This window comes from Protopterus annectens, chromosome 3.part0, assembly GCF_019279795.1.
Source record: "Protopterus annectens isolate FY-2018-M chromosome 3.part0, PAN1.0, whole genome shotgun sequence".
In the NCBI taxonomy this organism is placed as follows: domain Eukaryota; kingdom Metazoa; phylum Chordata; order Ceratodontiformes; family Protopteridae; genus Protopterus; species Protopterus annectens.
Genome location: NC_056731.1, coordinates 1,108,661,121 through 1,108,678,964, shown reverse-complemented (window position 1 = coordinate 1,108,678,964; position 17,844 = coordinate 1,108,661,121). Strand labels below are relative to the sequence as shown.

The following is a 17,844-nucleotide window of genomic DNA, read 5'->3' as shown; positions in this document are numbered from 1 at the left end:
GACTTAGGGGACCCCTCCACATCATCAAGATCGGTGTCCGACGAGAGACTCATCGGGGGAGTTGACGTGCTTCCTCTTGCACAGTCTTTTCCTTGGGGGTTCCTCCGAAGAAGCTTCAGAGGGACCCCAGGAGGGGGGGAAACCCCACTGGGGTGACCTCAGGCCCCGGGGCTCCGCTGTCTAGCGACAGGGGGACTACAAAAGACCCAGTCTCCGTGTCTAGGGAAGGTGCCGGTGAGACCGTGGAGGTAGCCAAAGAAGATTTGGCCAAAGCACTCCTCATGGCCCTGAAGGCCGGACCGCCAGAGTCCTGGGAAGGTCCAACCCCCGGGGCCACAACAGTAGACGGCACCCCCGCAGCAGACGCACCGAGAGGAAGGCTCGGAACCGAAAACATCGGTCCCGAAGCGTCACCCCCGGGGCCGACCGAGGAGGTCAGTGTACCGAACTCCGACCCGAAAGCCGGGGTCGGAGTAAGGGTCGGAGCAGACCCGAAAACCTCCATCGGCTCCACCAGCACCGGCTCCAATGGTGCCGAGGCTGTTGGAGGAGGAACCAGAACTACAGGGTGGGCCATCGGCTCCGAAGCCGATTGGGCTGGAGCCAAAACTAATTTCTGGAATACAGGAGACTGAAACAGCCTTTGGAGCACCCTGTCGATGTCCGAATCCGACATCTTGGAAGATCGGGAGGAGACCGACCGGGTCCGAGCAGACTTCCCCATCGGCTCCGAAGGACTGGGGGGCCGGCTCCGAATAGACTCGATCAATATCGGTGCCGAGGGAGATTCCATAGCAATTTCTCTCGGTGCCAAAGAGGGCTTCGGCGCCGAAGGGGAAGAGTCTGAGCCGGCAGCCCTCATCGGCTCCAAAATCAGTGGAGCCGATGAAGGTGACCCACCTCTCGAAGCCCCAGCCATCTGCTCTGTAACCAGAGGAGTCTAGGCTGGAGGCATCGAGGCAGACCGTTCCACCCTCGGCTCCGAAGTCCGTGGAGCCGATGGAGAAGCCTGCCTAGATTTCTTAGTGGTCGGTTCCGACGGGCTGGTCGGAGCAGACTATTTATTTTTCTTAGCTGGAGAGGAAGAGGAAGATGAGGCCTCTTCGAAGGAGGGTTTGATAAGCCCTTTTAAGATCAATTTATTTTTCCTCTCTTGGAGGACCCGAGAGGAAAAAGCGTGACACACGCTGCAAGACTCCTGAAGGTGTTTGGCGCCTAAACAGTACACGCATAAGGAGTGATCGTTCGTGATGGACATTTTGTAGTTGCATCTTGTACATTTTTTAAATCCTGAGGGTCTATGCTCCTTAGACATAATGCTTGTAGACACTATTCACTTTGTCAGAGAAAAACACTAAGTATGGAACTCAGTACAAAAGGTTTGCACAACAATTTTTTTTTTTTTTAACAAGAGAGGCGAAAGCCCAAGAAAAAATACACGAATGACAAACACACCAACAGGAGGGCCAAGAACCCTCTAACTAAAACAGGTACTTGACCTCTCCGAAACAACAAGAAGACTCACTAAAGAACGAGGGGTAGGCCCCTCTAACTTAGACGGAAACCTTTCCCTGTCCAGTCACAAAAAATTTTACCACAAAATATCCACAAAAACACAATTATACACAACGATAGCTGTTAAAACAGCTTTTGGGTTAAGATTAAAGAAATTTCTGACAGAAAAAAACTCTCAGAAAAAGCACTTAGCTCAGCCAAGTTCGAGACCACGTCCTAGCTTGTAAGCGGCAAACGAGATCTGGGGAAGTAGTGGTGGTGCATCCTGGGATATAGAATAGCTCAGCCAATAAGAGACTTCGCTCTATAGCATAGCGTGCTGAGTCGGAGCCGAGGATCGGCTCAGAACCATTCAGTACAGAATGTAGGCGAGATAGGATCACATAACGTCATCCGCTTCCCGTACCTGTCCACAGTCCTAGACTCCTTGTTAGGCGGATGAACAGGCAATGAAGGATCAGCTAGCTCTTTCTTGGTGGCCGCAGCCACCACCATAGCATCAACAGAGACGCCTTTGGTCAAGAATTCTTTGTCCTTGGGGGCAGTGATAAATTTTGATGGTCTCCTGGGGGTGGGTTCCACTGAGTCAGGAGCCGTCCAGGCCTTCTTTGCCACCACTTGCATAAGGGGGTCAAAGGGAGGGGACACCCAGGAGGTGGAAGGGCGAGAGCCAAATGCCTCAAGATGCACAGATTCATCCTCTGAAGGGTTGAGGGCTGGCCAATTCCCCTTCTGTTTTAAGATTTCGAAGATGTCTGCAAAGGAGACATCTTCAGAGGGGGAACGAGGGGAACCTTCAGAATCCTCTAAATCAGTGTCAGAGGTGACAGACTCAGGGGAGTCAATGTGCTTCCTCTTGCACTGCCTCTTCCTAGGGGGCTCTCCTACCGGGTCAGGAGAGGCCTCAGAAGAGGAGGAGATCCCCACTGGGGAAACTTGAGGAGCTGGCTCTCTACGATCCGGGATGAGGGGGTGAGAAGAAATCACCGCAGGCACCGCGGAAGGAGGGGCAGATGGAGCCGACTGTGGGGTTGAACCAGGTTCTAACACGCTCCTCATGACCTTGAAGGCATCCCTGTCAGGCAGAGCCAGAGGTCTCCGTTCCGAAAGCTGAAAACCTCCCCCGGCACCGACAGTAATGGCTCCGAGGCCGATGTCGGAGCCAAACTCACCAGCGCCGAAGCACCGAGAGGGAGAGCGGGGTCGGACAAGGGTCCGATGCCACTCGCCCCCTCGGAGCCAACGAGGGAAGTCCGGCGCCGAGATTCCTCCAGAGAAGACATCGGAGCAGACGACGGCACCGAAGACAAAGGTATCGGTTCCGACGCAGCCACAGTCTCGGGTCCGAGCCGCCCCGGCTCCGAACTCAAAGGAGTCAGAGGAGGAACATTCTGAGTGACGGGATTAGCCATCGACTGTTGAGTCGGGCTCTGAAGTATTTGGGCCAGTGCCTCGGACTTGAGAAGTCGACTCACCACCCTCTGAAGGTCATGATCTGACAGTCTCGACGACCTAGAGGAGTGAGATCTATGGCTCCGTTCAGACAACAATGGCGATGCTGGAGCCGAATGAACGGAGCCGATAGATAGTGACCTTGACCTCTTCCTGGAAGTCGGTTCCGATAACTTTATCGGAGCCGACTCAGCGATGTCTACCTCGGCTCCGGCCGGAGCCGAGGAAACAGTAGAAATATGTGTTCGAGAATCACCAGCTCCGGCCGGAGCCGATGGTCGAACAGACTTTGAAGCCCCAGGGGACGACTCAGACACTGGAGCCGACGGTCTGGTAGGCTTGGAGGGTTTCCCCGAAGATTGAGTCGGGGGACCCTCAGGCTTCAATAAGCCCCTTAAAATGAGCTTATTTTTTCGCTCCTGCAGGACTCTACGGCTGAAACCATGGCAAACAGCACATGAGTCCTGCAGGTGCAAAGGTCCCAGGCAGTATACAGAAGAAGTGTGACCGTCTGTCAGAGACATCTTCTGACAGCACGAGTCACACTTCTTAAAGCCTGAGACCTTTGATTCTTTAGACATTTCTAAAGAAGAAAGTGTAACCACTCACACTCACACACACACACAGATTACACTCATTGAAAATTAAAGTAATTAAATCAAATCATTTAATCAAATAATTCCCTACAGAAAAAGACAGTCACTCCAACTACTAGGAAGGGTGGGACGGGGTCTAAAGGCCTAAGGGAAGAACTCTTGAGAGTTTTTTGGAAAGAAGGGGAGAATTTGAAAGGGGATGGTAAGAAACTACCTAATTTAGTAAATAATAAAGAAAAATTAACTTAAAAGGGGGTCTATATTAGTTAAACTTAGTTTTAAGCAACTAACCTGAAGAGCCGGTTGGAAGAGCACCTCGATCGCTATAGCGGCAAACGAGATCTGAGGAGTTACCGCCTAGCATTGTGGGATATAGGGGAGCCTCGAGCCGGTGGAACTAGCTCTCGAGCTTTTAGAGTGGCAGTGGGCGAGGTTGCTCGAACCCATCCAGCAAGAATGAAGGCGAGATAGACAACTTATCACAAATATTCATCAAGGATACCTACACCTCCAGGTTAGTGGTGCAGCATGATACCTCTGAGATCATCCATGTGCAACTAACATTGGGCAAATTTGCAATGCAAATTGTGGCCTGCTACAGATCACCCTCCATGACCCAGGACCACCACTCCACCTTTCTGGAGACGGTGGAAAACATGAAGGGCCTACCGAACACCCTGATATTGGGCGATTTCAATTACCCTACCATTAACTGGGAAAACTACTAGAGTACAAACTGCCAGGCCCAGTGCTTCCTGGAATTCATCAACTCAAACGCCCTGGATCAGCTGGTAAACTCCCCTACCAGAGGTGAAAACATACTGGACCTGGTCACCACCAACACGGGCTGGTTAGAGCAGACCATAAACTAATCACGCTGGCTGTCCAGACACCACCACCAACTAAGGAAACCACAGTAAAAAAAACTTTTCTAAAGCAAACCTCACCTTACTTGACAGAGGCGGTACGTTTCACAGCCCCCACGCTAAAGGATAATGCTGCCCAAGATGCAGAAACCTTTACAAATGCACTCTATGAGCACCTACAAGGATGCATGGATTGTGCCATCCCTAGCAACACCAAGACTCACTCCTTTAAGAGAAGGAAACCAGTCTGGTGGACCCCTGCCATAAACAGGCTATACAATAGGAGGAGGAAGCTAGTTCATAAAAAAAGCAAATCCCAAGAAGGAAAGACATCCCTGATCAGTATCAGTAAGAAACTAAGGTCCCTCATAATATCATCCAAGGCTAACTTCGAAAGAAAAATAGCCAAGGATTCAAAAGATAACCACAAAGCCTTCTTTAGCCATGTTAATGGCAACTCACAGATATGCACTGAACTAGTGCAAAACAGCACAAAATATACTGAACCTACGGATATTGCCAACATCCTGGCAGATAGAGGGCCCACAATAATACCAGAAAAGTGTAGTGTCTTGGAAATCACAGACGCACAGGTGAAAACAGCCCTTTCAATAGCCAAAAACACAGCGCCAATGGGGCCAGATGGTGTCCCAGGCTACGTCTTGCACAAACTACAGAACAAACTAACCCCCCCACCTAAGCACGCCGTTCAATCTCAGCCTCTCCACAGGTTACGCGCCCATAGAATGGCACACAGCAACAGTTATTCCACTCCACAAAGGAGAGGCCACAACTGACCCTGGTAACTATCGCCCCATCAGCCTGACTCGCCTGGTCTACAAGCTATGGAGTGCATCATCATGAAACTCTAACAAAGACATTGGGAACCTCCAAACACTTGACCCCACCCAGTTCAGCTTTTTTAAGGGCAGATCATGCCTACTAAACCTGGTTGACTTCGAGACAGTCACCAAGGCCATAGAAGAGGGAAAGGTGGTTCACACAGCCTACCTTGACCTCGCCATGGCTTTCGACACCAGTCCCCACTCTGGTATTACAGAAAAACTCACCAGCCTGAACATAAACCACTCCTACATCACGGGATGGGTTGCCAACTGGCTTACAGATAGAACTCGCACGGTAAGAATAGTGGGCTCCAGGTCCAGCTCTAAACCAGTCACAAGTGGTGTCCTGCAAGGCTCGGTCATGGAACCCCTACTGTTCAGCATATACTTCTCAGAAGTACAGGCAAACACAGGAGGACTATGGCTAACCAAGTTCGCTGATGACTGCAAACTGGGAGACTTAACTGACTTTCTGGCTGACATGGACATCCTCCAAAAGGGCCTTACTGAGACGGACACCTGGTGTCAAAGTCATGGCCTCAAGCTAAATGCCAAAAATGCATAGTCATCCCGTTTGGGAAAAACAAAACACCCACGAATTACCACATAGGTGGCAGCCCCCTTAATACAGAAGAGGTAATAAGAGATCTGGGGACCCAGGTAGATAGTAATCTCTCCTTTGACAATCATATTGCCAAAGTAGTTAGGAAATCCTTCTATGTGGCCCATCCAATTACTGAAGGGTTCGCATCTAGAAAGAGGTTATAGTGCCCCTCTACAGGTCACTCATCAGACCCATCATAGAGTACAATGCTGCATTTGGTATGTACCTCACAAGACACTTCCAACAGCTGGAAAGACCACAAAAGTACCTCACCAAGAGGATTACTGGCCTCAAACATATGTCCTATGTAGCCCGACTGAAAAAACTTCGGCTGTACTCAATGGCATATCGCTTACTCAGAGGTGATCCCTGCTCGACTTACAAAGCCATGCCCAAATCAGAATTGATGGACATGCTCCACCTAAAGAAATCCAAGTCACTGCGAGCCACGTGCTCTAGTGAGTTAACCTCACCACAACAATAAATAGAACATGCTGGAGGGATAGATTCCTGTCTCAGTGACTCCCCATGCTTTGGAACAAAATTCCAAACTACATTAGGCAGAGCCCCTCACTAACACTCTTCAACAGAAACCTTGACAAGTGGATGGGTAACAGAAAATACACCCCTGGGATTACATCATTGGCTCTGCTTGACAGAGGATCAATTAATCAATGCGGCGGCGAAAGCCGACACACTCTGGCTAGGCTTATAAATGCCCTTGGGCAGATAGCCTAGTACCTACCTATGAACCTATAAGTCTAATATGACTTCCCTATTTAATATAGCAAAAGCATATAGGCGTGAAGCAGGAATGGAAATCAAACCAGAAGTGGATAAAAATCAGGCAGCAATATAATGTGTCAAAAAACAAATGAAAGCATATAAGGTGAAAGATCAGATGAGAAGGAAAGAAATGTGGAAAATGCATAAATATAGTTGCAAGTGAAAAAAACTTCTGGAAGAACCTCATGTTGATCAGGATCGAATGCAGGAATGGTTAAGGACAGGCGAATTCAAACCAAAAGATGAAAGGTTAATATTGGTGGTCCAAGATAGTGGGCTACATACAAGTTGGTTTACAAAGTCCATTGAACATGTGTGAGAAACAGAAAAATGTAGGTTTTGTAAAACAGAGTTGGAAAAAGTCGCACACCTTGTCGCTGGTTGTGACATACTAATGGTAGAAGGACTGTATACTGAAAGGCACAATAATGTGGGAAGATCGTTGCACTGGGGACTGTGCAAACATTATGGTACTGGAGTGGCTGAAAAACACTTGAAACATGAACCACAAAGCATCATAGAAAATTATGTCTACATCGCATGCGATCACCCATTACCAACAATTCAAAAGACAGATGCGAAAAAAAACAGCTATAGTGGTCCATGAAAAGAAGACAAAAGCATCCTTGAACATTGAAATAGCTACACCCAGTGACTATAGTATCTTGTGTAGAGAGAGACACAAAGCCATAAAATATCAAGATTTGCAAGCAGAAATGAGAGCAGTGTGAAAGAAAGATGCCCAAACAGTGTCAAATAGTAGCAGCAGCAACAGGTCTTATAAAAAAATCTACAATCATATTTACATATGTTACCAATACAGTGGATATAAAAAGTGTATACACCCCTATTAAAATGCCAGGTTTTTGTGATATAAAAATGAAATCACAATAAATAATTTCAAAACTTTCCCACCTTTAATGTGACCTATAACCTGTAGAATTCAATTGAAAAACAAATCTGTTTGGGGAAAAAATATAAAAAATAAAAAACGTACAATAAGCTGGTTGCATAAGTGTGCACACCATTAAACTAATACTTTGTTGTAGCACCTTTTGATTTAATTACAGCATTCAGTCTTCTTGGGTGGGAGTCTGTCAGCATGGTACATCTTGATTGGCAATATTTGTCCACTTTTCTTTGCAAAAGTGCTGCAAATTTGTCAGATTGTGAGGGCATCTTTTGTGCACAGTCCTCTTCAGGTCACACCACAGATTTTCTATTGGATTTAGGTCTGCGCTCTGGCTGGGCCATTCCAAAACTTTAATTTTCTTCTGGTGATGCCATTCTTTTGTTGATTTGGATGTATGCTTGGGGTCATAGTCATGTTGAGAGGTGAAATGCCTCTTCATACTCAGCTTTCTAGCAGACGCCTGAAGGTTTTGGGCCAAAATGACTGGTATTTGGAACTATTCATAATTCCCTCCACCTTGACTAAAGCCCCAGTTCTAGTTTAAGAAAAGCCCCAGTTCTAGTTTAAGAAAAGCAATCACAAAGCATGATACTGTTACCACCATGGGGATGGTGTTCTTTTGGTGATGTGAATTGTTTTTGCTCCAAATGTACCTTTTGGAATTGTGGCCAAAAAGTTTGACCTTGGTCTCATCAGACCATAGCACATTTTCCCACGTTTCTGGGAGACTATGTATTGTTTTGCAAATTTTAGCTGGGCCTGGATGTTTTTGTGTGTAAGAAAAGGCTTTCTGTCTTGCAACCCTAACCCATAGCCCAAACATATGGAGACTACAGAGATTGTTGTCACATGTAGTACACAACCAGTACTTGCCACAAATTCCTGCAGCTCCTTCAGTGTTGCTGTAGGTCTCTTGGTAGCCTCCTTGACCAGTTGCCTTTTCATCAATTTTGGAGGGACATTCAGTTCTTTGCAACGTCACTGTTGTCCCATATTTTCTCTGCTTTTTGATGATCGTCTTCACTGTGTTCCATGGTATATCCAATGCTGTGGAAATTTTTTGTACCCTTCTTCTGACTGATACCTTTCAACTATGAGATAATTTTGATGCTTTGTAAGCTCTCTGCGAACCATGGCTTTTGCTGTAGCAGGCAACTGAGTAAATGTCAGGAAAATCCTATTAGGACAGCTGAACTTTATTCGGGGTTAAGCAGATTCTCTTTGATTGATGGCAGGTGTGCCCAAGACGACTGAATGCTGTAATTAAATCAAAAGGTGCTTCAACAAAGTATCAGTTTAAGGGTGTGCACACTTCTGCAACCAGCTTATTGTACATTTTTTATTTTTTCTGCTAACAGATCTGTTTGTTTTTCAATTGAATTGTACAGGTTATAGGTCACATTAAAGGTGTGAAAAGTTTTGAAATGATTTATCGTGGTCTCACATTTTTTTATAACACAAAAACCTGGCATTTTAACAGGGATGTGTACACTTTTTATATCCACTGTACATGTAACTGCATTCAAACTGCAGGAGTCGTCATTACTGTGCACATTGCTGGTGCTGCAAAGAGCACTTTTGGCTGACTTCAAAGATTGAAACAATACTAATTTTATGAACTTTAATTGTACTTTGACTTAGGAATGGGGTCCATTCCTGTCATGGTATTAGAAACCCAAGATTTGGAGAAATTAAAAAAGCAGGATATCTGTGATAGACACTAACCCACCTTTCATTTTCACGCTACTACCTGGTATGAAGGTCTGTTTGTCAGCATTGACCATGGATATTATGAAGTCTTCCACTTCTGTGAGAGACTTCTGTGTTGTCAAGTCCACCCTCCTGTGATGGACCTATCCATGGTGCAGTAGTGAGGCTTAGTCAAGGCACACATTTTCATACTAATGTCCCTTCAACACTCATGTCCCTAGTATTCTATTATGCTCACTCACAACACTGCTGTCCTGTACCACTTCCTGAATATTTAATCCCAGAAAGCCTTTTTTGTTCAGCTTTCATCTTGATCATACACACTATGTGTGTGTAAAACCTGCACACAGGAACACGAACTTTCTAGTTGCTACCAATCACATGGGCCCATGACAAGACGTGTACACATCTAGGCTACGTATGCCAGAGTGTGTGTTTGTGTGCGTATGCATGTTTGTGTGTGTGTGTGCGTGTGCGTGTGTGTGTTGCTCTTGGCTGACTATGCCTCAGCTGTCAGCCGACAGACTTTTCAGGCTAAAGGGTGAACATACTACGGCTCAAAAAAGCACTGCACAACTAAAATTCTATCTGTAACATACATATGTAATAATGTATTTTTCTTTTCATTCTTTTTTTTCTCTCTCTGATCTTTACTCAGGTCCAGCTGTGGTGCAGGTTAAAGGCAGATGGGAAAGCTCCAGGGTTTGCACCACCTGACATGTCTGCTGCCACATTTCATCATGAACCCCCTGCTGAAGGATACGCAAAAGGTTCACTGGTGGACATCTCTCACCGGGAGGTGGCTAGGGGGAACACTTCTGCTTCCATGAGTGGCTTAGGAGGTATCCCCTGTGGCTAGCTAGCATGTGTTTTGCAAGCTGGATGTATCAGAAGCGAGTCAGCTGCTGGATGTTCACACTGGTACCATGCAGTACTTCCAGGCATATCCAGTACAGTCATGTGAAGTCAGGCACATATGTGATTAATGGCTGGGTAGGCTCTCCTCTGAGATGGTCAGAAAGGTACTCCCCCAAATCCCATCCTACACCCCCAACCCTGCTGTTTCCCTACCTTATACGCCATTGCTTACAGATTCAAAGTTATACATACCAGGCTAACCACCAAGAGGGCCTTTATAAGCCTAGCCATGCAACCCAACCAAACACAATTGTGTCCTCGTGTATCACAGGTGTTTATTAGGAGGGGGCTGTTATGAAGTTTCTAGAGGTTGTGTGTGGGGGGGTTATTATTAGTTTGGGACATAATCTATCTCTGTCTAGCTGACACATGGGGGCCAGACCCAGGGTGAATTTCCAATTTCCAATCCATAAGTCAAGGTTACACTAAAAGGGTGAGGGATGGACTTTAGTTCACATGGACGGGGAAGCCTGTTCCAGAGCTTGGGGATTCTCTGAGACACATCTGTCTTGACATGTCTTATGTCACAAGCAAAATTTAAATCCTTAGATCTAGTGGTTCTGACGCAGCTTGCTGTGTGGATCTACAAAAGGTCCATCAGCGCTGAATCACAGGATGCCTTGTTTGCCAGGCATTGATCGCCTCTCAGTAACCTACAGGAGACCAAGTGTAGAGATATGATCTTAACTCATTACAGCCGAGTGATGCCTACAGGTGTTTCTGCAGTTACCTCCTACTGCTCCTCTAGGCATCGAATATTGCCTGTTCATATTTGCATTAATAATTCCAAAACCATGCTACACACAAGGCATCAGAATATTTTATCTTGAAGCATATATGATGACAAACACAATTGTATTGATATATGACCTCTGTCAATAAGTATTTGTTAGAACTGAAAAGTGATAACTTCATTTTTTTAAAGGCTGAAGCCACACCCACTGGGAGTTAAAGGTGCACACTCAAAAGAGCTCTACTGGAGGGAATGAGTTAAGGTGATCTGTATAGAACAATGTGCTTATAACCTGGATTCTCCTAGTAAGGAACCTTTGTGGACATTTCAACTGCTGCATATGCCTGATCAGTAACATGCTGAAGCAGACATTATACTCGATGATGGGTCTGATAAGGGCCAAATAAAGTGGCACTATGACTTACTTAGACTTGGATGCCATCAGCTTACTTACAAATTGAGCAACATAGAAAGATAATCTTACTACTATGGCAAAATGTTGGTTAAAGGTCAGACTGCTTTCTATGTATGTTCTCAGATCACTGGCTACTGGGTCCACTATTAGGGTGTCTTACCTACGGAGTAATTAGCCTGGGTGGCAGCTTTCCCAAAGGCACTATAATACATTTCTTGGCAGTGAGTTTTAATCTGTGATTTTGGCACCAGGCAACTGACTGTGTTAAACCCTGTTGTATGATGTTTGTGTCATGGAAGGAAATCTATGACAGCTCCAAATTTGTAGTTATCTGTGACCTTGTCAGCCAGAGGCCCTTGACATTAGCCTTTACCTCCGAGAAGTAGATGCCAAATAGGAGTGGTCCCACCAGGAAGCCCTGAGGCACCCTGCTGGTGACCAGTCTCTTAACACGAGGTGGTCTTAACAATCCTGATTTCCTGGGTCATGTCTGAGCCAGCTGGCAATCTAATGAGTTACATAGGGGGTTCCAGACTGGTGAGCTTGTCAACTATATCTGAGGGGGGTATTGTATCAAACACCTTAGTCAGGTCCAGTTAGGTGGTATGCACGGTTTTCCCCACATCCATTGCCTTGATGACCTTCTCAAATAAGTTCACCAGGTTTAGTAGGCATGACCTTCCCTTGTCAAAGCCACAGTGGGTTGGGTCCAGTGTCTGAAGGTTGCCTGTCTATGCTGATTATCTCAATGATAATTCGCTCCACGGCTTTACATATTAGACTACTCAGACTAATAAGTCTGTAGTTGACATGGTCAGCTGATGGTCCACTCTCGTGGAGTGGGTTAACTGTTGCAGTCCTCCATTCTCATGGTACAAAGACTGCTTTGAGGCTATAGTTGAAAAGTGTCTCAAGTGGGCCTGGTAAGTCAAGCTTCAAGCTATTTGAGGCATCCCAGCATACTGACAAGGCCCAGCGAGGCTGTGTTTTTGGCATTAACAAGCGCTACCAGGACCTGCTCCCTGTTAACAGTTTGGGGGGACGGGTTGTGCTAGTATGCATTTCATAGGGGAAGTGCAGGGTGAAGTTTCAGCTTATGACTGCATTACAGTGCCTTTGTTTACCTTGCTACTATTTTTCCCCCTGTTCTCTCAGTCTACTCCAGTCCTCAGTGATACATTACTCTAAAAGATTACTTTAGGATACTGGAATGCAACTTTAAGGATGCCTATACAGCTATAAAAAGTACTGAAGCACAAATCCTGTAGCAGAATTCACAATACTACCACCATCACAATCCTACCATACATGAAGGCACCAGACGATGCAGAAATTTACCAGTAATGATGTAATAAAGGACTAAACTAGGTTTAAAACAGACAGATCATCAGTTTTGCCACAACTGTGATATGAAGCTACAAGAGATTGAGGGCCCCAGACTGGGTATAAAATACAAAAAGCTACCATTCACATGTAATTCTACTTACAAAAATAGAAGGGCAGTATAATGTACAAACAATGGTAAAATCTTGCAGTAATACACAATCTACCCACAACTTTAAATGAAGGTACAAGAACTAAGGTCCCAGAACGAACTAAAAAAAGCAAGCAGGTAATGTTTTGGCTAAAATGGACAAAAAGCAGAGAAGTACAAAAAAAAAAGCACTACAAAGGTCACTGTAAGTGCAGCTTAAAATATTTAAGCAGAATTTAAATAAAAGTTTTTTTGTCCCTTTTGATGAAATGCTTGCATCTCACACTGTGGACTTTCCACACCTCTCAGAATCTTGAACAAATACTTACATGTAGTCCAAGCCTCTCCATTAATAGATGTCCTCCCCTTTGTTGCCATATGCTATGTAGCCATACCATGCATCAATGTCTGTTTTATGCTTGTCTGCCTCTGCTCATCTTCTCTACTCCTTCTACTCTTCCCACACAACCCCTTTATTACATACTAATCTATCCTTCTTCAGATACATGAAAGGGTACCGATCCCCCCAAATGTTCCTCTCCCTACCAAATGAACATTCCTTATGGTTACCTTAGTATGAGCTCCTCTGCTTATCTGCCCTTTTCTAGCTTTACCACTGTGAGAAACTGACAGGCTGCCAGCCTTGCTAGATAGAATTTTGTAAATAATTCTACATCACTGTAAATATTAATATGATTCACAGGCTTATTTGACAAATGTAAGAAAACTGTTTTGTGTGTTGAGCTTTAAAAATGTAACCAGAGTGCACACTGCTGGAAGAAAGCTGATCAGTAAAGAATTTTACAACTGTGTTACCTCAAGCTAGGAAACAGGATGTCTGTAGCTGGAAATTCTTTGTATTGTCCTAAGACAGAGATAATTACTAGGTTTCACATGTAGAGTGTCTTTTATTGCTGTGGTTTCTGGAAGCTGCAGATCAAATAAATGTTAAATTTTAAGTTCTGTGAGCCTGGGAAACTCAAGCAGAGGTGACAAGAATGATGTAATCTGAAATGACTCGGCAGTAATGTGCATTATCAATTTAAGACCATCTCAGAGAGAGAGAGATAGCATTTTGCATTTTGTTCTGAAGCTGACAACAACTCACCAGCACTTTGCCTTGTAAGTAGGATCTAGACCTTAGTATTTCTCGTAGATATAGATAAAAATAGCAAGATTAGTTTAGGCGTTTTCTATATTTATGTCAGGCTATCCTACAATGTTGTTTTTAAGTATTTCCTGTGATTTCTGAACTCTCTAATGTCACTGTGTTGAGTTAATAAGTATGGTCTTGTGTTTTTATTACTTATTATTAAATATATTTTATCATTTTAACTGTGGTTCTTTTGTGTAGAGATAATTTAAGCTCTTAAGGGTACTTGCATGTATTTGGTGATACTGTATAGGCCACTCCTAAATAGCCTTCAAGTCTCAGTCACACCTACCAATTGGATATCAGTAACATTGCACAGCAGAATTGGACACCCTTTGGTAAGGGCCTTTATAGTAGCTGATAAGAGTAGTTGGTGGCAGTGGATTACTACCTCATAGCCAGGCAGAATTGGGCATAGATAGTGAACATGTGCCTGCCTTCCCCAGGAGTGTCTGTGTGTTTGTATATAAATCATATCTCAAAGTGTGTGCATGTGCGCGCGCGCGTCAGCTATTTAGGCAAGGACACGAAGCACTGGTTGGACATACAGGGTACTGGCGGTTTTGACTTGACTACTCGGCTGAGATCTGAACCCTATAGCTGTGCCAGTGGGGAGTCTTATTGAAGATTTGCAGGGAAAGGGAGAACTCAGCCCCAGACTGACTGTGATTTCTGCGTGCTCTTAAAGGAAATTGTACTTTACTGTGTGTACTTGTTATCATCCCAATGTGAACACCCCTCACTGGTGTTAGTGGTGATGATTGAGGCTCCTTGATTACTGGACCAGTGCATGGTGTCACAAATACTTTAACATTTCTCCCATTTATAAGATGAAATGTGCTGGCAGTTTGGTGTGCTGAACCTCTGTGGCCTGGTCACAGTGCTCAAGTTAAAGCTATAGGAGGTGCTTTGCTGATGCAAGAGTACTGCAGTACTGCAAAGCCTCAGAACAAGCACTGTAATGCTCTAGTAACACAACATGGTAACACAGCCCTTTCATTATGTTTCAGCAGGAAGACTGCTGCCATTAACATGGCTACATTCATAAACTAAGCAGAACTTTTTCCTGGATTAACATCACTATGCTGACCTTAATACACAGCTAAGCGGCAATGGGCCATGTCACATTATGGGAGCCTTGACATTTAGCACTGTGCAGCAGTGAAGCAAATATTTTTGAATATCCCCCTAGTTTCGAAAGCAGTGCATTAAAAAACTGCACTGTGAATCCTCCACCTCTACCTGTATACAAACTGCCCTTCAATGGTGCTATGACCTCAGTTACCCTACACAAAGTGTGGGGAGATCTGGCACACACAGAATTCTATTCCCTGCTGTCTAGGGAATGGACCAGAAGGATCTGCCACACAAAACAGTCAGTAGATATTAGCTAAATTTATGTCGGGGAAGGGGAATTCAAATGCCACTTAAAACTGTACAACAATTTTAAAATTATCAACACAAATGCATACCTTCCAAAGTCTCCTCGTCACTGATTTCCATACACTGCGCTTCATATTCTTCTGTATTTACAACAGACTCCTAAGTAAAAAAGAAAGGCTACAGTTTAATACATAGCTGAATTGCAACTATCCTCTAAACATTCATAATCAGTTGAAAAGAGGGTGTCTGTGGATTAATCTGTGTTCTCATATATCTCTCCCAACCGTAATGTTGATCCTCCGAATACTGGTTTCACACTTTTCCAACTAGACTCCTCCTTGGTCATATAATGCATTCTCATCTCATCACACATTATTCTTTTGCAGTCTAAATGTCTACTAGTTTGTTAAAAGGATACTGTCATTACTCTCTATGGAATATTTAATTTCTGAGAAGTGTGAGGAGATAGACTGCCCATCTTACAAAAAATGTGAGAGCCAATCTTTGTCAACAGTGTCACTCACACAGGATCCACAAGACTATGCTCAATAGCAAAGTCTAAGTATAGCCATTCATCAGTATACCTCCACACCACCACAGGTCCAAAGTTCATACTGAGAAGGGACAACCCTGTCCAATCCAGTTCTTTCCAAAGAAAATTTCAGGCAATAGGCTCTCAATTAAGTTGGGCAGAGAAAGGCCAAAGACTGTACAGAAAAGTACAATGGTATTTAAGGTAACGGCAGAACAGATCTTCAAGAAGGCACTAACAGTAAATCATTATATTTGGGCCTATCCACCCTTCTGTATCCTGTTTCGCAGAGATTATCAGAGTGGTGGCTTTCCTCACATGTGGAACCAATTTGGGTCTTTCATCTGCTTAGGTACAGATGTAGGTTGCACAACTGTCAGACATATGTGGACTGATGGTGCTGTACGTTTCTCTTCTGTTCTTTCAACCTGCATTTTTCACAAAGATATGTGTATATTACATAAGCGCACATACACACACACATACATGCATATCTATATTTACATTCTCACACACACATATATATATATATATATATATATATATATATATACATATACATATACATATATACACACACACACACGCACGACACATGATTACATGACAAACTCCTCAAGTCCACAAACACAACGACTAGAATGCCAATAACTTGAACAAAAACTAACCTGAACAACAGAAACTAAAAAACCAGCTAATGACAACAGAAATAAAACAGATTGCTTTTCTGACTGCTAAACCCTATCTTTAACAAAATATTTCAGACAATGTGTGCCTAAATAGTGATACTGCTAGGGAAAGGGGTTTTCCATAAATTAATGTATAAGGAAGGAGTTAGGGGCAGGGTTAGGGTTGGCATGGTGGGCAGGGAGGCTTAACTTACCCCTGCTTCCCCTTTCTTATGCATGCTAACCTTTGTCCCATCATTAACCCTACACAACGTAGGAATCCCCTTTACACAACAGTACCACTGCACAAGACACTAACACAAACACATGCATACATACGCACAATTACTCTAATCTAACCTAATCTCTTACAGTAACCAGAAACACACTCATTTCAAACAGATGCACACACATATGCATTCAATACTGCACTAACCTAAAAATAACTTTTCCATAAAACTGTTATGCATTATAAAAATTTTCTCATATGCATACACACCATCAAAAACAAGAGGCTAAACCCATTCACATGTCTAGCATTTATACTAAACCTAACAATTTAACACACACATACATACTTACATCAGTCTATTCTGTTACCTAACCCTTACCATAATCGTACAAACTTGCACAAACTCTCAACCCAGTCCCACTTACCTGACTGAAATAGTCATACTTCCTCTGTTCAAATAATAAAACAGTAGAAATTTCCACACTTTTGACACTGTCAGGAATCCATATAGCTATATGTACATACACACACAGACACACACACAGACACACAAATGATACATAAATTCCTCATCATTTGCTTGAACATGCATTTCACGACCACGGATAGCTGAAAATACTTTGGAATGAATGACAACAGATAGCAACTGTAGTCTACAGATAGTATATGACGGTGTAAATTTTCATCATAGGAGTCGCAAAGGAAGTAACTTTAGAAGATTGTGTATGGACTAGCAATGCCCACTGTCATGTTGTACACTCAGATGTAGATGTTTGCATTTGTGCACCAGCACTGAATCAGTGTGTGTGGTGTTTTTTTCTTTTCTCCACAGGTGTGCAACTAGGCAGTAAGTATATGGGGACAAAGCCCACTACAAAAGTTTATTTATTTATTTTTTTTGGTACATTAGCCATGTTTAATGTTTTCAATCAGTTGTGATTCATTCAAATGAGTTTACAGACTTTCGTAGGGTGTTTTAAGTCACTTGAGGGACACTGATTTCCATTTCCTTTTGAGGGAAAAAACTGTTACGTTTGGCGCTAATGATC

At 44.0% G+C, this 17,844-nt stretch overlaps 1 protein-coding gene across 6 annotated transcripts in view; it reads right to left on the bottom strand.

The window, feature by feature from the left end:
• LOC122796673 (serine/threonine-protein kinase WNK2-like) overlaps window positions 1-17,844 on the bottom strand; it is a 745,557-nt gene that overhangs the window by 375,656 nt on the left and 352,057 nt on the right. For all 6 annotated transcript variants that reach the window (XM_044065344.1, XM_044065347.1, XM_044065343.1 and 3 more), the window contains one exon: window positions 15,453-15,522. In XM_044065344.1, the coding sequence (XP_043921279.1) occupies window positions 15,453-15,522 (70 nt within the window). The remainder of the gene's footprint in view (window positions 1-15,452; window positions 15,523-17,844) is intronic.